At 55.0% G+C, this 21711-nt stretch overlaps 1 protein-coding gene across 2 annotated transcripts; it reads left to right on the plus strand.

Moving 5' to 3' along the window:
* The first annotated feature begins 1032 nt into the window (after positions 1 to 1032).
* Positions 1033 to 20919, plus strand: CLN6 (CLN6 transmembrane ER protein). Of its 2 annotated transcripts, none has more exons than XM_075535631.1 (7): positions 1033 to 1253; positions 9399 to 9513; positions 12950 to 13048; positions 13664 to 13852; positions 14040 to 14095; positions 15055 to 15177; positions 16666 to 20919. In XM_075535631.1, the coding sequence occupies exons 1-7, from the start codon at positions 1171 to 1173 to the stop codon at positions 16934 to 16936; spliced, it is 936 nt and encodes a 311-aa protein (XP_075391746.1). In that variant the 5' UTR covers positions 1033 to 1170; the 3' UTR covers positions 16937 to 20919. The 2 variants fall into 2 exon arrangements, with proteins under 2 accessions (XP_075391746.1, XP_075391747.1); XM_075535632.1 differs by having other exon boundaries at positions 1033 to 1235; positions 16666 to 20918.
* The last annotated feature ends 792 nt before the right edge of the window (positions 20920 to 21711 follow it).

Below are 21711 nucleotides of genomic sequence, written 5' to 3' on the forward strand. Positions count from 1 at the left end.
TGTAAGCTCCACGAACCCACTGCCACGAGGGGATACCGACACAGTACAACCCTGTAGAGGGTTTCCGAGACTTTAAATCTTTCGAGAGGAGGTTGCAAGTCTCACCGCTCTCCCTCAGAGCAAGGGGGGGGGGGGGTTGTTGAACTACTGACCTTGCAGTTAGCCCTAGCAGAGCACCTTGGAAACGCTACTCAAGCAGACCTATCTGTTCTCCCTCAGCAATGTGCTGCTCCCAGCAGCCACTTACTACATATTTGAATAAGTCGAGGAGTGGTTTCTTCAAGGCCACAAAGCCAAGTGGCAAAGGCAGGCCTGGAATCTGAGTCATGGTCACCATGTCAAAGGAGAACTCTGGTTCTCTGCACTCTGTCCTCTCAGCCCACGTGATTCCATTCCTGGGTCCAGGGCCACCGCTGACAAGGTGGGCGCCTAACATAGTGGTGAAAACCTGCCCCACCCATGGGGTTCATCTCCAGTCACGGCGACCCCATAGGGCAGGCAGACCATCTTTCCCCGAGTTAGACAGCCGCAACTTTCTCCCAAGGGGCAGCTGCCGAGTTTGAGTCTGAACCGCCAGTCTTGCAAGTGAGCAGCGCAGCGCTTACCCCACGATGGCTGTAGGACATGAACACTCCAGCCTCGAGCCTCAACCACACAGAATCTGCCTCATCACTTCCCAAAGGGACACTGGGTGAGGTTAGTCTTGCCTGGGATCCTCACCTAGGCCCATCCCAACACCCGGGCCTCAGCCGGCCTAGGCCAACCCGGCAGCGCTCGCTCAACGCAGGGAGCCCCCAACTCCAGCCCCGAGAGAGGCACACGTGCTGCACACGCAGGACCTCTTAGCCCGCGGACGCTGCAATCGCTGAGGCCAGCCCTCCCTCGCGAGCTCGCCCCGCCCTCAGGACGCCCCGCCTCCGTGACGCCCCTCCCATCGTGACGCCCCGCCCCGTGACGTCCCTCCCTCAGGACGCCCCGCCCTCGTAACGCCCTTCCATGATGCCACGCCCCTCGGGACGCCCCGCCCACTCCCGGCCGTCCCTAGGCCTCGCCGGGGCCTCTGGGGGCGGAGTGTTTTCCCGCCGGCAGGCCAGGCCCTGCGCTCTCGGAAGTGCCGTCTCTTCCTCGGGGAAGTAGTGCTCAGGGCCCTGCGCGCGGCGGCCCGGCACCATGGAGGCAGCGGCGCGCAGGCGGCAGCACCCGGGCGGCCCGGGCCCGTCCTTCCTGCAGGCCAGGTGGGCGCGGGACGCCGGGTGAGAGGCGGGGCCCCGCGCCGGGACACGGGGCCGGCGCGCCCCCCGCGTGGGGGTGAGGGCCGCTGCTGGAGAGCCCCCTGTGCGCAGGCGGGGAGGCCCGATGGAGCGCGGACCCGGGTGGGCTGGAGGCTGCCTCCCGAGTGGCTCTCCCCTGCCCTCAACAGAAGGCAGCCGGGGCCTCGGCTTCCCTTTTCTTCCTCGCGGGGCTCCCGGCTGAACCCCCCGTGAGAATTTTGCATGTCCACGCCTAGATAGCCCTGAAGCCGAGACTGTAGGTGATTCCGTGTACGTGAGAGTGGTTATCTATGCCCAGGAGTCACCTGGAGAGGGGCTTAAACTGTGGATTCTAATTCGGTATTAGCTGGGATGGAAAATAAATTCCCAGCCGCGACCGCACCTGAACGCCTTGATTCCTTTTCACTCACGGAGTGGGTGGGCAAGAGGCTGGAAGCCACCCTTGAGAAACCCCCTCAGCTCTGGCCCGTGCCTGCCATTCATTCAGCTGGCATCCTTTCTGCCCGTCGGTGTGCTCGGCGCTGCCCCGCCCCGTAGGAGGCGGCAAGGCGAAGTTGGGAGGGAGGGAGGGAGAGGTCATCTTAAAGGCTCGGGAGGGTAGAGGACTTGCACAACCAGGAAGAGAAGCTGTTCCACCCAGGAGACAATTTGGGGAACGGGAAGGAGTGGGATACACACGTCGCTGGAGCTTTGTGGGTTTCAAACGGGACCGACTGAAGAGCACTCCCTCGCAGGGCAGGCCCCTCGGTTGCCTGACCTTGCTCTTGCCGTAAAGGGCAAGGATGTGGCTCTGATTCCACATATAAGGACCACACATAGGGAAGGGGCTTGCGTACTGTGTGCTTAGAGCAGGGAGCACAGGTGGTGCTGGGACTAAAGCGCTCCTCAGCCAAGCTAAAGGTTGGGAGTTCGAAGCCACCGGCAGCACTGAGGAAGAAATAGGTGGGAAAGATTAAACGCCATAAGGCCTATAGGCTCCCAACAAGTTGGGATGACTTGATAGCAGTAGGTTTTGTTCAGCTTTTGGTGCTTGGAGCCAGTTTGTGATGTGATTTTGGATAAGGTGAGGTGTCAGACTCACACATGCACATGCTCCTGAGGCAGCAGTTCTCAACCTGTCGGTTGAAACCCCTTTGGGGGTCAAATGACCTTTTCACAGGAGTCACCCAGTTCATTACAGTAGCAAAATTACAGTTATGAAGTAGCAATGAAAATGTTATGGTTGGGGGTCACCACAGCATGAGGAACAGATTAAAAGGTCGTGGCATTCATTAGAAAGATTGAGAACCACTGGATTTAAGGCTGTGCGTTTTTCCATTTCCCTTGGAAACAGTGTAGTGATTACATACTGCGTGTTCGACCCATCAGCACCTCAGTCTTGCCTCACAAGATAGTGTTTCGCGGAAACGGGCTCAGATGAGCTCAGGAACCTACTTAGACTGAGTCTCGGAGCCCAGACTACCACGTGTGTCATGTGGCCTTCTCCTTCCAAATAGACCCCAAGCTACTTGCCAAGTCTCTCCTAGGAGCCTCCAGCGCTGAGGGGCCATCTCTGTTGTGATCAAGTAAGTTGAGGGTCTTTGGCTGCCCTGATTAGAACAGCCTGTGGGGATCAGGTGTGGTCACCACGTTGTCTAGCCTCTCGCTCAGTCTTCACTATCACTCAGTAAGCTCCCCACAGGTGGGGAAGTGGAGGCCCAAAGAGGTTATGTCATGTGCTGGCAGGAACATAGACTCCTGGTTCCTGTTCTTAGTACTCCATCTTGACTGCCAGGAAGTCTTGTCCCTTTTTGCTTCTGTATGAGCTTCCCACCTGCCAAGCTACCCTGCCCTCCCTCCACCCCACCCCCCAGGAGATGGTGTGAGGGGCTGTTTCTCTCCCAGGGAACGTCTGCCTCCTCCCACAGTGGGTCAGTCTGGGCTCATTTCTAGTATGTTGTTGAAGACAGAGGCCAGAAGCATTCCTATCCAATTCCTAGAATGCTTGCATTGTCGCTACTGCTTTGTTTGCTTGCCTCTAATGACAAGGCACTCATTACCTCTCTAGCTTCCAACTGCCGTGTTAGACAGTTGCTTGTATTACTATGGAAGTAAGACATGCCCATGGTTCAAAGGGTATAGGGCAGAGCGATTAAGAGTCAAAAGCAACCAGCCTCTCCCCTCCCCTTTCCCTGCGCCAGAGACAACCACTTAGCCACTTTGGTTATATTTTTAGGTAAAAGATTGGTAATAATAGCACTTTTGTCATGCTTTCTGCAGTGTAGGCACTCGTGTACTGTTAACTCACCTCAGCCCTTGAGGTGTGATCTGTTGTTCCCGTTTTACAGGTGGGGAAACTGAGGTCCAAGAAGTGAAGTGATAACTTGTTCAAGAGCCGGTTAGTAGACGAGCTGGGATATGAACCCTCTTCAGTATTAGCACTCACTGCTGTTTCTTGGTCTTGGTCACCTACTGACTTCCTGCCACCGGTTGGCTCACTGCTACCTTCCCGACGGAGCCCTGCTGATGCAGAGCTTAAGCACTCGCTGAAGGCAGTCCGTTTGTCCCCAACAGCCGCGTCAAAGAATAAAGGTGTGGCAGTCTGCTTCCGTAAAATAGTCTAAGTCAAACTCACTACGATCGAGTTAATTCTGACTCAGGGAGCAGCCCTATAGGGTAAGGTAAAACTGCCCCTGTGGATTTCCAAGTCTGTTACACTTTACAGGAGTAGAAACCTCATCTTTCCCTAAGTGTACTGTCTGGTGACCTTGCCCAACAAGTAGCCCACTTTGCCACCGAAGCGCCACTGTAAGGCAGTTCTGCTCTGCCTGATTGGGTCTTGATGGCTTGGAACCAACTTCACAATGGGTTGCTTTTTAGTACTTCTTCCATCTTCCCATGATAGCTCTTTTTATCACCATGTCTGCCGGCTTATAAGAACAGAAATTGTCTCACCGTTCTGAAGCTAGGAGTCTGAATTCAGGGTGTCGGCAGGGACTCGCTCTCTTGCTGCTGTAGTGGAAGGTCCTTTCTTGTTTCCTGATCATCCCAGGCACCCCTTGACTTACAGGTGCATCTTCACATGAGCCATCGTCCCCCACATCTGTCTCACTCTGCCTTTTCTATAGAACACCTCTCTGGTTGGATTAAGTCCACCCCATTCCTTATAACCGCTTGTCAACTGAACACATCTTCAGAGACCCTACTGATGGGCACCAGGGGTTTGGACTGTGACATCAGTTTTTGAGAGACACAATTCAGTCCATGACAGTTACCTTTGTAGCCTTAAAGAAGGTGCATAAACCTCTTTTTATGATCATCGCTGAAGGCAGGCCAGGAGCTCTGATAGTATAGTGGTTACACGAGTTCGAAACCACCAGCCACTGCTCAAGAGGGTAAGATTTCTATCTCCATCACCAGTTACAGTTTCAGAGGGAAAAAAGAGGAGCTGATACCAAGGGTTCAAGTAGAAATGTTTTGAAAATGATGAAGGCAACATAGGTACAAATGTGCTCAATACAATTGATGTATGGATTGTTGTAGAGTTGTAAGAGTCCCCGATAAAATGATTTATACAAAAAGAAATTACAGTCTTGGAAACCCACAGGGGCAGTTCTACCCTCTCCTATAGGGTCTCTATGAGTTAGAATCAACTTGATGGACATTCAGTTTGCTATAAGCAGCATCCCTTGATGTCCCACTTTTTTAAAAAATCACTTTATTGGGGGCTTGTACAATTCTTATCACAATCCATACATATATCCATTGTGTCAGGAACGTATGTACATTTGTTTCCATCATCATTCTCAAAACATTTGCCTTCTATTTGAGGCCTTAATATCTGCTGCTCATTTTCCCCTTCCCCACTCCCCACTACCTCATGAGCCCTTCATCATTCATAAATTATTATTTTGTCATATGTTACACTGTCCGACGTCTCCCCCCGCCTTCTCTGCTGTCCATCCTCCAGGGAGGAGGTAATACGTAGATTCTTGTAATCAGTTCCCCCTTTCTACCCCACATTCTCTCCACCCTCCAGGCATCGCCACTCTCACCACTGGTCCTGAAGGAGTCATCTGTCCTGGATTCCCTGTGTTTCCAGTTGTTATCTGTACCTATGTACATCCTCTGGTCTAGCCAGATTTGTAAGGTAGAATTGGGGTCATGATAGTGGGGGGAAGGAGCATTTAAGAACTCGAGGAAAGTTATATGTTTCATCGTTGCTACCCTGCACCCTGACTGGCTCGTTACAATGATATGATTTTTTGTTCTGATGCCTGCCACCTGATCCCATCAGCACCTCGTGATCACACCAGGCTGGTGTGCTTCTTCCATGTGGGCTTTGTTGCTTCTGAGCTTGATGGCCGCTTGTTTATTTTAAGACCCCAGATGCTCTATCTTTTGATAGCTGGGTACCATCAGCTTTCTTCACCACATTTGCTTATGCACACAGCGATTGTGTCAGGGAGGTGAGCATCGTGGAATGTCAATTTAATAGAACAAAGTGTTCTTGCATTGAGGGAGTGACATTTACATTTTTAAGGAGCCCTGGAAGTGCAGTGGTTAAGCCCTCAGCTGCTAACCAAGAGGTCAGCTGTTCAAATCGATCAGCTCTTCCACGGGAGAAAGATATAGCAGTCTGCTTCCAGAAGGATATATGACCCTCTAGCAGTTAGTTATGCATTGCCCCAGAGCTGTGGTTGACTTCCTCATGCCGCGACCCTTTCATACAGTTCCTCATGTTGGGGTGACCCCCCCCCCAACCATAAAATTATTTTTGTTGCTACTTCATCACTGTAATTTTGCTACTGTTAGGAATTGGCCAACCCCTATGAAAGGGTCGTTCAACCCCAAAGGGGTCGCAACCTACAGGTTGAGAACCGCTGTCCTATAGGGTCATTATGAGTCAGAATCAACTCAGCAGCAGTAGGCTTGGTTTGGGTTTACATTATTTTAGCCACTAAACAGTATTCTCTACAGAGCCAGGCCAAGTTAAACGATTACTACACTTGCTTCCCTGTGTTGTTTTTGTTTCTCCTGGGGTCTTTAATGGCCTTCCTTTTATCCCCTCTTCTTGTTTGCCATCAGTTCCTCCTTCTTTTGGTCAGACTTTCCATCAAGTCAAGAAGTTCTATAGGTTCTTCATGAGGACTCAATCAGCCCCTGACCCCTGGCTTGACTCCCCCTGGATGAGATGTGCCTCCCCCCTTCTGCCAGACAGTCCTACAGTGGTGCCAAATGCCTTGAATATTTCAACGGCATGGCACGTGCTCCCGCCCTGCTTGGTAGACTGGTGACGCTGTGGAGGAGAGGCAGGCGCAGCCAGCCTTCCGGCCCTGTCCTCTCAGGTTCCCTGCCTCTGTGCATCCTCCCTTGTTCTCCGCGGCAGTTGCTGGAGACTGAGACCTAGGACTGGTGGCTCAGCACGGAATTTGGCGCTGCCCCAGGCGGGGGCTGTGAGGGGAGGGTGCCCTCCCTCCAGGGCCTGCCTCCCGTAGCCAGGGTTTCAGCAGAGGAAAGAAGCCTGGTGCTGACAAATCTTGCTTCCAAGCTGGATGCCCCCTGGTGCCCGCCTCTTTTTCCTGCCTTGCTTAGCGGCCACTGGTGTGATGGCAGGGGTTCCCCCTGCCCAGGCTACCTCCCGAGGTAAATGAGGAACTAAGTTACTGAGCCCATAACATGTGCCCAGGGCCCACAGCTTCTGGGGACTTATACCCTAGTGCTTCTCCAGCCTTTTGACTTCTGGTGCCAACCATCCCACTTTGCAGTTTCCAGGCTAAAAGGCAGAAAACCCTGAGGGGTCTTAACTCTTCTCCATCCAGGTTCTTTGGGCCTGGATGTTATCAGTGCCTGCTCTCTGAGGAAGGGTCAGGGGCCATGCCAGTTCCTCCCTGCAGGCCCCTGAGAAGTCCACACAGAGCTGACTCTCAGCCCAGTCTGAAAACCCAGGCCACACTGCCCAGCTCCAGCCAGTGCCTCTATGCACGTCCACCTCCAGCTCTTGACTCTGGTGGCTGCCGCTCTCTTCCCTCAGCCACGCAGAGCCCTTTCTATCACGTGCCGGCTGGGCTGTCGTGACACTCAGAGCAGAAGAGCAAGCTGTTAGGAGCACAGGCCTTCAATTCAGCTGCAGCTGCGTTCCGCTCCACGTGGCAAGTGACTGAAGTCCAATACCCTTAGCAAAGGGACTCAGAAGGTCTACACTGTCAGGGCTGCTTTGACCCCTGTTCCTTGAGACTGGATGCTTGGCCACAGGCTGCCCTGGACTCAGCCCTAAAACCTTAGTACCAGCTCTTCCCCAGCTCCAGGAAAAGTTCCCAGAGCCAGCCTGGATCACAGGCCCTCCCTGTGGCCTAGGAAATGCCATCTCTTACCCGAGGATGCGGGGGTGGGGTGGGGTGAGGGTGAATGGGTAGCAAAAGGTATAGGCTTACAGCGTCTTCCTGGTTGGTGACCTTGGCTCAGCCCCTTGCCACCTCTCAACCTAAGACAGAAGGTGACACTCTTGCCTCCCAAGTTGACCCGAGGGGGCTGATAACATTCCTGCCCCACGCAGCTGGCATTCAGTAAGCGTGGGAAAACCGAGGAGAGAGGGTTGTAAGACTTAGCAGATCCCTAGCAAAGACCCACCCGCCTGCCTGTCGTCCCTGCTACCCGGTTGCTGTTGGGCACCTTCAAGTCCATTTCAACTGAGAGCAACTCTGGACCCAGAACACAGCTCTGCCTGGCCCCTGCGCCATCGTTACGATCCCTGCCGCCACTAGGCCAGTCCCTCTCTCTGAGGGCCTTCCCCTTCTCTGCTGACCCGCTTTTGCCAGCCAGGATGCCCTTCTCCAGGGGCAGGCCCTCCTGGACACATGCCCAAAATAAGACAAAGTCTTGCCATCCTTACTTCTAAGGAGCATTCTGGCGATAGGAAGATAACTCCCTCCCCTCCCCCAGGAGCTCGTCTCCCTGGCCTGCAGATGTGGACCATTCTCAAGATATGCCGAAAGAATCCTGGAAAGTTACTGACGGAAAGCCAACAGCCGAAAAATTTATTTCAGGCTGGGAATGACCACGGTACAGGCAGGCAGTGAGCTGAGAATGCTGGGACTGTGGGTGAAGTCACACCACTCCTCCCGGCAAAATGGGACAATAAAAGTCATAGCTCAGGCATCTTAGAGCAGCTGGGGCACTTGTCACAGAGGGGTCCAGGTAACCTCAGGGGTGCTGCAGTGGGAATCTGGACTCTGGGGGGCAGGTGGCCTAAGAGCCTAGGTGAGAGCCAACTCCTGTGCCGCCTTTCCGCAGGCCTGAGTGTGTATGCACTGTTCCCTGAGCTGTGGCTGTAGGAAGGGCTGTACCCAGAGGAGGGCGCTGTGCACTGGGCCAGCTCATCAGGAAGCAGCACTCGGCAAACTGCAGGAGGGCCAAGCACCCTAAGACGTATTGTCAGGTGGTGCCCCGCTTCTTGTCACATCTCAGGTCACCTTGCCCCGCCTGGCTGCTTGTCTCCATCTGACTGGTTTTCCCCCTGTAACAACAACGGCTCTATATGACAAATCTCATTAGAGGGCTGTGATTGGCCCACCGAGTCACATACCTATCCCAGGGACCAATCACTGAGCACAGTGATGGGAGAGAATTTTAAAATACAAGCTCTGGGAGCCTAATCTTTCCGGCCAAGTTCTTCGGCTGAGTGAGCTTGGGCAAGTTGCTGAACGCTGTGGGTCAGAGTATGTTTTTACTTTTATAAGCGAGGAATATTCGAACCTCCAACGGTTTAAAAGAGTTAAAGTAGGTGATGCATGTAAGGACCTAACACTAGGCCTGGGACGTCGAAAGTGCGCAACGATGGGTAGCTCCTTGTCATGATGATCGTGCCTCACAGTTTTGTAGCTACATGTGTTCCCTTTGCTTCCTTTTGATATCCCATCATCCCATGGGGGGAGAGAGTCTATCATTATTATTATCCTTCTGCGTCCTTTCTTCCGGACGCACTGAGGGAAGCACTTGGCCGCTGCAGTTTCGTGTTTCCAGTGAGAACCTTTCGCCTGGAACTTCCGCCTGGATGTCACCCCCAGCCCTCTCTGAGGCTCCTCCCTTGAGGGGCATTACCACCGGAGGTGGCTGAAGAACTGACCCTCTAGTCTGCTTCCTTCCCAGGCATGGCTCCATCAAGGCTGATGAAGCTGCCCGCACCGCTCCCTTCCACCTTGACCTCTGGTTCTACTTCACTCTGCAGAACTGGGTTCTGGACTTTGGCCGCCCCATTGCCATGGTGAGTGTGAAGCTACGGTTGGCGTTCTGACCAAGAGTGAGGAGACTTCCAAACCAAACGCACCAAGCCCACTGCCATCAAGTCGATTCCAACTCATAGTGACCCTTTAGAATGGAGTAGAATTTCTTCGTGGTAGGGTTCCTACTGCTGTCAATATTTACAGGAAGCAGACGGCCCTATCTTTCTCCAAGAAGTTGGCTGGTGGGTCTGCACTGCCAACCTTGTAGCTAGCAGCCCATGGCTTACCCCACTAAGGAGACCTCAACTTGCTGCCATCGTCAGTCCCAGCTCATGACAACCCTATAGGGCAGGGTGGAGCTGTCCCTGTGTGTTTCTGAAACCAAATCTCTACAAGAGTAGAAAACCTCATTTTTCTCTATAGGAGTGTTCAAATCATTCACCTTGCCAACTCAAAACTTCGTGTGAACTAAATTAGCTAAGTGACCTTGGCCAAGTCCCTTACCAACAACACAGAACAGGCCAGGATACTTTCAGCTCTATAGCTCTTTAATTGAATATTTGGCAGCTGCCAGCATGTTGGGGACCTGGATAGACATGTGCCCTGACCACCGTAAGCCCCCATAATAAACTGGTCAGCCAGGTTTAACCAAGTCACTAAGATAGTAGTACAGGAGCGGGAGACTTAATCCCCACTGCCCTTCCCCAAGGCCCGAGAGATTATTTCTGTAAAGGAGACTAGTAGAGGCGGGCTCTGCACTAATATTACTCTGACTTGGGGACTCAGATACGTTTTTGTGCCATCTGGTGAAACTCTCCTTCCCTTCAAGGCTGCTTCATGCATTGATATACAGGGGTGGCTGCCACCCAAATCCTCTGCCGCCAGGCCAATTCCAACTCGAAGGGACTAGGGCGGAGTAGAACTGCCCCAAAGGGTTTCCAGAATGTCCATCTTGAAAGAGACCTACTGCCACATCTTTCTCCCCCAAAGCAGCTGGTTGATTTAAAGTGCCCCGTGCATAAGCCCCTGCCCCACTGGAGTTCCTTGAAGGAGTAACAGAAGGCAAACAGGGAGGCTGATGTGTACTGGAGTGCTTGCTCTGGGCAGAACGCTCCACATTCTCAGCCCAGCGCTATTACCTGATCCCCACTGTCCAGGCGAGGACACTTGGCGGTGGAGCGGGTGGGTAAGTGGGTCAGGGTTGCACAACCAGCCAGTGCCAGGAGCCAGGATCTGAACCCAGACGCAGCCTCGCTGACAAGGTTCAGCTCAGCCATGCGTGGTTCCGGAATCCTAATATGCTCAGCATCCCTCCTGACGCAGAAAGACCTTTCCAGAGTATCTGCCAAGACGGTAATCCCGGCCACAAGAGAGTAGTGTCTGCCACCACAGCTGTTGGTGATAACCTGGCCACGTTGATGATAATGGCCAGAGTCTGGCGAGGCTACAGTGCCCAGCGGAAGGGACGAGGAAACTCAGCCCTGCCAGTCCAGGATCAGTAATGGCCCTTGGCCAAGCAGCAGGAGTCGCGGAACATGTCCACAGGAGAGAAAAGGTGCCTAAGGGGCAGGTGGATGACGGGTGGCAAGGCAGTGACAATTCTGTGTTCACGGGACTGCAGACCTGCAGGAATGAAGAGGGGCGGTCATTCCTGAGAATGGGGTCAAGGCAAAGGGTCTATTCCGGGAGCTGGTGCTCCTGGCTGCAGACTGTGTGTGATGACATCATCCTGTTTTTTAAATGCAGAAAAAAGAAAAGGCACTGAGCCAGCGATCAGAACACCTGGTCAGGTGCACAGGGGTGACTTGGCCAAGCCACTGTCCTCTGGCCTTCCCTCCTCTCCTCTCCTCTGTTGAGATTGCACTGAGCCCTCTTTCAACTTGAAAGCCTCACTACTTGCTGTCCCAGGAGCTGCCTGTCAAACGGACCTTCAGGAGTGAGAAGGCGGAGTCAAATGCATGACTCTCCCTGCTCATTAGGGCTCCGGCTCAGCTGGCCTAAAGGGGGTCTCCTGCTGGGCAGGTCACTTTCTTGTTCCTGCCTAAAGTTGCTGAAGCCAGTCAAACTCTACGTGAGGCCCACTAGGAGAGCATCTGAGGCTTGTCCAGCAAGAGGAGGATTCAGAGACGCTGAGCAAATCCAAGTGTGTCATGTGTATACCAGAGCTTTCTAAATGTATATAAACCCCCCCATACACACACACGTTTGTAATAACTACAAATCAAGCACAAATGTTCATAAATTAAAGAAGTAATATAGTCATAACAAGCCAAGTCATACTCTAGTGTACAAAAAAAGTCGATGAGATGCTCCCTGCACCAGTTCCAGAACTACCCCTGACAGTTTGGGGCCCATCCTTCTTACAAATACTTAAAAACGCACGGCTCAGACAATGCCAGGTGTCATATCTCTCCATAGCCATACAAGGATTTCTCTTAATAGCCATCTAATCTGTGGTCAAGGTGCTGGCAAGGTCAGCAGTTCAAACCCACCAGCCACCCCATGGGAGGAAGATGAGGCTATCTGTTCCCAGAAAGATTTACAAAGCCTCAGAAATCCTCTACCGAGTCAATCTGAGAATCGACCTGATGGCATTGGGTTGTTTTGTTTTTAGTGAAGATGTGCAGTAATGTACTCAACCGGTCCTGTTCAGTTGAAGAAGCAGCCTTTCTGGTTTTACTGCCACAAAATAGGGGTCTAGAAAGAGATAAAGAAATACACAGAGAAAAATAGTTTGGGATCGCAGGCAGCTTTAATCCAACAGGGCATGTCGGGTTCAAAATCAATACATGTTGACTTGCTTGTTAACAGTTTTAGTTCATGCATCTTCTCAGTCAACGCCCACCATAAGCACTGGCGTTTTATGCCACGGGGTCTTCACACTGACCGGGACAAGACTTGACAGATGGAGGGGAGGAGCTGCCCTCGGGCCTGCCTGCCTCTTAACAGGCAAGGTAGAGTTAGGGATGGGAGACTGGACTGGACTCCATCGGTTCACTGTGTACACCTTGCCTTCAGCCCTTCTGGGAAGATCTGCCCTTCGGTGGCTAGAGCGTCTCCCCACGCCTGGGCTGGGAAACGGCCACCAGCTTAGTCAGGAGACTGTGTCACCATCAGGACCCCACAGTCCAAGTAAACAGCACATGGGACCAGGGCTCACAGAGGGAAGGACTTGCCCAGGATTACCCAGCCAGGTGGTGGCATCACTGAGCCCCGGGGGAGGGGGGCTGGGGGACCACCTGACGTCCATGCTGGAATCCGGGGGCGTTTATTTAGGACCTGCTGGAGAGGAACACGGGGACAGGCACCAGATTTGCACCGGTGACTCAGGGACAAGTCGTTTTACCTTCTCTAGGCTTGGGGACCTTTTCTTTGGGGTTGCCGAGAGGATTCCCAGAAATCACAGAAGTATATGTGGAGGGGGACCCCGCTGACTTCCTGGGGACCGTGAACACCTTGCTCTCCCCGCCCTGCCAGCTGGTGTTCCCTCTGGAATGGTTTCCACTCAACAAGCCCAGTGTGGGGGACTACTTCCACATGGCCTACAATGTCATCACCCCGTTTCTCCTGCTCAAGGTACAGTTCCTCACTGCTGCCTCTGCGGGCAGCTCCTCCCCTCCTGTGTAGCTGGCTGAGTGGGGCTGGACCCAGAGAGCTGGGCAGAGCCTGGAGCCAAGCGCTGGATCTGCCCAGAGTAGGGCTCTTGCCCTGCCAGAAGGGGTGGGGGTGGGGGTGGGGATAAGGGGTGTAATCAGGAGGCATGGAAGAAACCTACTCAACAGCATTTGAGGCTTTGGAGCTGGAAGGAGTGTTTTCATGGCATTTGTGGAAGAACACCTGTCCACCTCCATGTTCGTTTGGACCCCTCAGCAATCCGAGGGGCCCTTTAACGTGCCAACAACCCAGCCACCCATGCCGGGGCTGCAAATGCAGTCGGGGGCAGCGAGAGGACCGGACCTGCCCCTGCCAGTTCTTGTGTGGCCTTCGACAAGGTGCTGGCCCTGTCTGCCTCACGGGTCAAGTGCATCAGGAGGCCGGCACAGTTAACCAGGGTCCCTCCAGTCTCCAAGTGACCCTCCATCTGGTGGCTGCCACTCCCATCCCAGGTGTTGGGGTGGGCAGCACAGGTGCCTTGCCCTGTGACAGAGGGACGGGTCAGGCTGTTGGGACTCGTCTCGCTCTGCCCCTCAGCTCATTGAGCGGTCCCCCCGGACCCTACCGCGCGCCATGATCTACGTCAGCGTCATCACCTTCATCATGGGCGCCAGCATCCACCTGGTGGGAGATTCCGTGAACCACCGCCTACTCTTCAGTGGCTACCAGCACCACCTGTCCGTCCGGGAGAACCCCATCATCAAGAATCTCAAACCGGAGACGCTGGTAAGGCCCCTGCCCTCCCTGCACGGGAGGTGCCCCAACCTGTCCACTAGGTGAGGCCCCTGTCGGGCTATTAGAAATGAGCGGGCTCCCATGGGGCCCTTTGGGAGGGGCTGCTTCGGGCCAGGCCCCCGGGGGGACATGCCCCCCCACTAATCCCGCCCTGCCCGTGCCCCTCTGCCGCCTGCAGATCGACTCCTTCGAGCTCCTCTACTACTACGACGAGTACCTGGGCCACTCCTTGTGGTGAGATTGCCGCGGCCGCTGTGAGCCGGCCCCTGGGGTGGCTGCTGCATTACTTCAGAGCCAGCTGCTGGCCCTGGCCTCCCGCCCCTCCCGGGCGGCCACTGGAAGGCAGTGCGTGGCCGTCTCCTGTCACCCCCATCTCCCACCCCCAGGAGCTGAGGGAGGACGCAGCCCGAGTAAACAGCCCTCCCCCTCCCTGGTGGTGGGCTAGGGATACAGTAGGGCACTCCCCACTGCGGGCCCAGTCTGGTTTGCGGGGGTGTGGGGTAGCATGGAGAAAGCAGGGCCAGGTTGGGGACATAGGATGCTGTGCGTGCTCTTCCTCACCCCTCCGGGCTTTTCCACCCAACGGTTGGCCACAGGGAATTTAGAGCCCACACCGGGAGCCTCTGCCTCACAGAGGATGCTGCGAGGCAGGAGGAGGAGGGCTGTCAGTGACAGAACTGCTGGGGGCCCTAGGGGGCCAGGTTCCTCAGTCATGTTGCACAGACTCCGCCCTTGGGCATTCACGGTCTGCTTCACAATATGCTAAGTGGCCCTTTGGGCTAAGAGAATGGGGTGGTGGGTGAGGGTCCACACAGGTGTGTGGGAGAGGGAGGCTCTGGGGGAAATGTCTGTGCATGGGAGAGGGTGGGTTAGACTGCAGATGGGCATTGTTCTTGGTCTCTCACCTCAATCTGGCTCCCACCAGGCCCAGCAGCTTGTGTTGGGGGCGGGGGGCCCTGAGACATCCCACAGCTCCACCTGGAGTGAGTGAGGAGCAAGGTCCTAGGGCCCCCACCATAGCCTTGCCCTCGGCTCTCACCACTTTATTGCTGCCTCACACCAGGTCCCCAGCACAGGAGAAGCTGTTCTGCGGCATTTTGCACCAGGAAGTGATACCCAGGGCTGTGGGGGTGAGGGCAGGGCCTGACTGGGGGGCGCTGGCCGCCCCTAAGGCTCTGGCCTCCCTGTTGCAGGTACATCCCCTTCTTCCTCATCCTCTTCATGTACTTCAGCGGCTGTTTTACACCTACCAAAGCTGAGAGCTCAATGCCAAAGGCGGCCCTGCTCCTGGTGGTGCCCAGCGGCCTGTACTACTGGTGAGTGGACTCGGAGTGGCAGGGGGAAGGGTGGGCGCTCAGCAAGCAGTAGACATCCAAGCTGATCTCAGCCTGCTGGGGAGCCCAGGTGAGAGTCTCCTAGTGGGGCTGTGGCACCTCTGTTGCCAGGGGACCCGGCCTGAGTGTGGCAGGGATTATGGGCAGAAGTAGTGAGGTGGCCCAGCCCCTCCCCTTGTAAGCCACCCCCCAGTCCTAAGCTGCCACCCTGGGCCCGCAGAGCCCACCTCTAATGTGGAGCCCTGTAGAACTTCTGGGCCTCCACTCTTCGCTTCCTTCTCCATGAAATGGAGGTGATGATCCCTGTCTGTCTGCCTCTGGGGATTGGTCGGGATTCAGGCAAAGAGAAAAGGGGGCTCTGTGGACATGCCGGGTGAGGAGGGTGTAGCCTCAGGAGCACCTCGCCTATGTCCCTCCAGCTCTCATTCCCCTCACAGACGACGCAAGCCCCGCCAGGCTCGCTCCCTGTGCCGGTCGTGTCTCCCTGGAGATGGGCTGCCAGGGGTGTATCAGGACGGTGTCCAGAGGGCCTCCTGGAAAGTGAGGAGGCTCCCCCATGGGGCCTGCCCCTTGTAGAGAGGACCCGCTGGGACAAGGTGACAACAAATGGGTCAAACCTTGGGCCGAGGAGACAAGGTTAGACATGGACACGTGCTTCCTGCACTGTTCTTCCCAGAGAGCTCGCTGCCTGGGTTGCTACACAGTGGTAGCAATCATCCTTTGATCTTGACCAAGAGGTCTGTAGTTCAAGCCCACCAGCCGCTCTGCAGAAGACAGATGTGGCTGTCTGCTTCCTTGGAAGATTGAGAGCCCAGGACACTTGTCTCGCAGGCTCTCAGTGAGTCAGAACCGATTTCATGGCAATGGGTTTGCCTGGGGGTGCTGCTTCATAGGCCTTGAAGACGTCCTCTAACTCCCCCAGGGCTCCACGACCACCTTGTAAAGCTGTGGCCGCATTGCGGCTCACCTCAGAGGCAGGGAAGAGGACCGGCTGACCTCCCAGAATTCCTCGGTTCCTGACTGTGTGCTAGGGATGGAAGGTGGGAGTTGCAGGGAGCCCTGGGAGATCAGAGATGCTCCCCAACCTTCATGGAGACAGTAATGGCAACTCCCTAAATCAGAACTGTATTCCCAAACTCAAATGTCTACGGAAACCAAGCTCGGACAGAAGCGCCTCACCCAGGTAGCAAGTGAGACGCCAGGGAGTGGGGAGGCCTGTGGCAGACTAGCCCAGGGGCTGCTGGCTGCTCTAGGTAGACGTCTTGTGGGAGAGCAGACCCAGAGTGGCCAGAGACTACATTTAAAGGCAATCTGATGATGAAATGCTGGCAACACTCAAAGTTTAAGAAACAAAAACACTCTAAGCCAAACCAACATGGCATCTTGGGGCCAGGGAGGGCGCAAGGTGGTGCTGCTGAACAGGCTGGGGTGGGCATGGCGCCACCTGACTCCACCTACCGGTCTCGCCAGGTACCTGGTCACCGAGGGCCAGATCTTCATCCTCTTCATCTTCACCTTCTTCGCCATGCTGGCCCTCGTCCTACACCAGAAGCGCAAGCGCCTTTTCCTGGACAGTAACGGCCTCTTCCTCTTCCACTCCTTCTTGCTCACGCTCCTGCTCGTGGCGCTCTGGGTTGCCTGGCTGTGGAGCGACCCCGTCCTCAGGAAGAAGTACCCAGGCGTCATCTACGTCCCTGAGCCCTGGGCCTTCTACACCCTCCACATCAGCAGCCGCCACTGAGGGCCCGGCACCACCTCCCCCACCCCCACGTGCCCGTCCCACGTGTTACTGAGCTAGTTCTGCCCTCCTCAGGTGGCGCTTGCCCCAGGTGGCCCCTTGGTCCCAAGGTGGGGCGTGGGGTGGGGCTGAGCTTGCTGCTTCCTTCCGGGGTAGCTTGAGGCCCAGCCGCCTGTCGCTGCCCTCTCCCATCAGGGAGGTGTGTGGGTGCCCCCCAGCCCTCACCTAACCTCAGGCCCTCCAGGGTGTTGAGTCATCTCCTGGGAGCCCAAGACCTGCCAGTGCCCTCCCTGACTGCACCAGCCTGGCTCAGGGCCAGGGAGCCAGCCCTCCCTTCACCTCCCTCTGCCTGAGGCCCGTCTCCATACTTCTCCAGCAAAGCTGAGGGTGGCCTTCCACAGCAGCCTGGCCACAGGTGTTTGGGCTGCACTGAAGGCAAGCCTCTCCCACCCATCAAGGGGACGGAGGCGGGGTGCGGAGCGGCAGGCTCTGCTGCCAGCATTGTCTCAGGATCTGGCCTGGCCCTGCTCCCTGGAAAGGGAGGCCGTTTCATGGTCCACTCTGCCTGGGCAGTGCGCACAGCCTCTCCCCCAACACCGGCTACTGTGAGTGGGGTTCTGGGAGCCTGCTGTGCCTTACAGGACAGGCCTTCTCCCTCCTCTCGGGTAGCCCAGGCTTCAGCCGCCTCCTTCCTGGGAGGGGTCCTCAAGCCCCCCCGGGTCCTCTATACCTTCAGGGGGTGGGGGTGTGAATAAAGGTCTTGAGGAGCCTGGTTGCTGGGTGGGAGCAGGGGCACTGGCTAAAGCGGGGACCCCTCTGGCAGCAATAAGAAATACAAAGACAATGAGATCGGACCTCACAGCGACACTTCTATCAAGATTCAAAATAAACAGAGTATGTGCAGAGATGGGGGTGCTCACATTGTGGGGAGTACAGGATGGCACCACCTTCAACAAATGCAAGTGATCCTGCGCCCCTCTCCTGAGTCTCCACCCTACAGAAATACAGAACACACACACAGACATGTGCACCTATGTTTATGCAGCAGTTTCCATAACAGCAAAAAACAAGCAACGAAAACCTGTGATTATAGAGGAATGCATCAAAAACTGAAACACAAAAGGAAGAGCATGGACAAACCTAGAGAACATAGGAAGTTAGTCATTCCTGTAACTATTTGATGACACCGTTATATAGGGAATGTGTTTATACCAAAAGAAGACTTTGAACACTATTGGGAGGCAGGGAGAGGGGAGAGAGAAATAGAGAGGGAGGATGGGAGGTGGGAAGAACCACATTGTTGATCTAATAGGACATGATTCCTGATTTCAAGACCTCTCCAGCTCTGGCCTTCAAGTTGTCCTGCTGAGACTGCCAGGCCCCTTCTGCAGGCTGAAGAGGATGCCCTCTGAGCGGGAAGAGAGTGGCCCTTCGGCCTTGGGTGAGTCCCTTGGACTCGATGCTCCAACAGCTAAGACTTCCTTAAAATCCAAAATAAAGACGAGAGTGCAGGCTCACAGCCTTTAAGAAAGTCACAGGAAGTTGCAGGGGCTTGGATCTCTGTGTCCCCCGAGCCACACCGGCCACTAACGGCTCCCCCTAGAAGTACCTGATTCCAGTCCTCCTAGAAGCCCGGAGGCCGTGGGTTCTGACCAGGACGACGGATGGGGTGGCAGGAGAGCTAGTTAGAAATGCCAGTTCCTGGGCCCTGCCCCAGACTGCTGGGTCAGAAGGGCCTCCCGTTGACTGACGTGCTCAGGTTAGAGCAGCCACGTGACCCTGAGTAGGCACAGAGCAGTAGCATGGCCTTCACCCACAGAGCTCAGAATCCTGCCCCCCACCCCACCCCGCTGCCCTTGTAGGGTCAGCATTTTAACCTGATCTGGGAAGCTACAAAGCACCTTTCACAATCCCTCTCCCAGGGCCTTGGCCACAACTCTGCAACTTCTCAGGTGATTGTAACAGCTACATGTGGGAGCACAAAACTGGGGGTCTGACGGGAAGGCCTTGCCCCTTGAAGGCTCCTTCCCTTCCTATACCTCGCTGCCAGTGTTTGCTGGCCTTCCTTGGCTTGTGGATACATTGCTGTAGCCACTTTCTGTGTCACCGCCTGGTCCTCTCACCCCCTCGTGTGCGTGTCCACCAGTCATTGGATTTTCTGCCCACCGTGATTCAGTCTGACATCTTCAATTGATTATGTTTGCAAAAGAGCCCCTCCCCCCTGCCTCCATTTCAAAATTAATTTACACTTATGAGTTTCATTTTTGGCGGGGAACCCTATTCAGCCCAGTGTGAACCTGAAGCTTAAGCTCCAGAGTCTTGTTGTGGGGTGCACAGGACTGAGGGAAGCAAGGCTCAGTGGATCAGTAAGGGCTACCTCAGTGCCCTGAACCCAGCAGGCACTGGGAACCTGCCAAGAGCTCAAATGGGGCCTGAGGGGTGGAGGAGCCCCAAAGGTGCAGACAAGCTCGACTGAGAAGTCAGGCAGAGTGGCTGAGAGGCAGGACTGATGTGTCTGCCAGGCATGGTGACTGGGCTTGGCAGGATGGTGTGGGAGGCAACACGCCAGCAGCAGTAACATCTCTCCGGGCCTAGTAAGGAGGGCTGAAGGATAGAGGGTGACATTGCTCCTGCCTAGAACCTATCGGGTCCAGAGGGTCAGAGCACAAAGGAAAGAACCAGAGGGACACCCTCCACCTCCTCCCCCCACCGAGAGAGGCCAGGTTTGAGATCAAAGTAGACCATGGCCTCCAAGTGTCGGGGGGCTCCTGTGTTTCCATTCTGTGCCCGTGTGTGCAAGGGCCTTTCAAAGCTCATGGACAAATTCCATTCTCCTTTCCCACATGTGTTAGTCTGGGCTGACTAGAGAGACAAATAGACACTCGTGTGTAGAGGAAGGGCTTTATATAAAAGAGTATCTTTTAAGTCTGATATTAGCCCATATGTCCGATACCAGTCTGTAAGTCCTCTTCAGACTCACACAACACATGCAGTGATGGAAGAAAGATCACAGGTCAATTGGTGGAAATTCTTGTGGATACAGTGGTGTTGGAGCCTCTCGGCGCTGGCGTGGGGCTCCACGTGGCTCCTCCAGCCCCAGGGCTCTGCTCCATCAGCATAGCTCCATGTGGCTTGTCAACAGGGAGACTGGCCTCCAGTGAGCTATTTATCTCCTTCCAGCCTCCAAATAAGGTCATCAGGCTGAGACCTGATTGACAGGCTAGACTCTACCCCTTTCCAGTTGACAGATTATGTAACTGCCACACCAAACTTTCTGACCGCCCCACCCTGTTCCTCTGTATATAATGTACCCTCGTAGGCACCACCCCAAGGCAGAAGGCAGGTGTTTTTTGACCGATTGCTGATACATGAGGGAGTTTGCTAAGATCTATGAGGAGCCCTAGTATCATAGTGGTTATGCACTGGACTGCTAACCACAAGGTCAGCAGTTCAAAACCACCAGCGGCTCCAAGGGAGAAAGATGGAGCTCTCTGTTGTGAGTAAAGACTCATAGCCTGGGAAAACCACAGGGACAGTTCTACCCTGTCCGAGTGGGTCGGCGTCATGTGGATGGCAGCGAGATCAATTAGGAAGCCTTTGGAGACCTGTGACCTGAGCACAGAAGCCCTGGTGAGACAAGGTTAAACACTTGGCAGCAAGCCAAACAGAACTGGCTGCTCCTATAAAGTTACACCCTAGGAAGCCTTAGGGGCTATTTCCAATGTCACACGGGGATCTTGAAAAAGTTCATGGAACAAAAATCCCCTTGTGCACATGACTGCAACACGTGACCATCCTCGGGCATATAGCAACACCCCCAAGCACACAAGCGGACCTAAACCTCGGGGGAATAAACATCTGGTTACCCTCCTACCCAAACCAGGGGCTGCGTGCTCTGCTCGGCCCCTTCAGGCTTCCCCAGGAGCCCCAGCGCTGCCCAGGGCCTTTGTAAGACTTTGCCAGATTCCCACTTCCTCTTCCTGCTTCCTCTAGGGACCAGTCTTTCTTCCTGTTCACCCTCTGAGAGTGTGTGTGTGTGTGTGCGCGTGCGCGCGCGGGGGGGGGGGGGCGGTGGTCAGGGACCTTCAATGGAAACTCGGCTCTCCAGGTAGAGTTGGGGTGACAAGAGAAATAAAGACACCATCTGGAGGACCAGAGAGCGCTGCCTGGAAGTGGTCAGGAAGGAAGTAGAGCACAGGCAGGCCCCTCCCCCTAGTGCCCCCGCTTTTGTACATATTAGAAAGAGGTGTTGCTTGTGCTGACCAGGGGAAGCCCCGCAGACCACCTGCTGTCTATGGCCTCCGGCTGTACATTGGGAAGTGAGGTCTCAGAGCCGGCTGGAGTGGGAGCTTCCCCACCGTCAGGTCAGTGCTGACTCACAAGGACCCTAGAGGACAGGGTAGAACAGACCCTATGGGTTTCCACCTGTAACTTTTTACAAGAGTAGAAAGCCTCGATTTTTCTCCCCAGGGAAAACTAGCAGTTCTGAACTAGTGGTTTTGAACTGCCAACCTTGCGGTTAGCAGCCCAACCAACACGTGACCACCAGGGCTCCTTCCTAGTGAGCTCTTGGGAGGGATGAAAAGGAAGCATTCCAGGCCTAGTAAGGCCACCTTCAGGGTCTCCTAAGGGCTGGAGACACCATCCAGCCCTCAGGGGAATGGCTCATCCAATGTCATCCAGCTGCTCAGGGTCAGAGGAGGGATTTGAACCCCAGCCCAGGAGCGAAGGCTGACTTCCTTCTCCAATGCCGCCTCCCGCGGCTTGGGAGTCAGACG

This window comes from Tenrec ecaudatus, chromosome 17, assembly GCF_050624435.1.
Source record: "Tenrec ecaudatus isolate mTenEca1 chromosome 17, mTenEca1.hap1, whole genome shotgun sequence".
Taxonomy (NCBI): domain Eukaryota; kingdom Metazoa; phylum Chordata; class Mammalia; order Afrosoricida; family Tenrecidae; genus Tenrec; species Tenrec ecaudatus.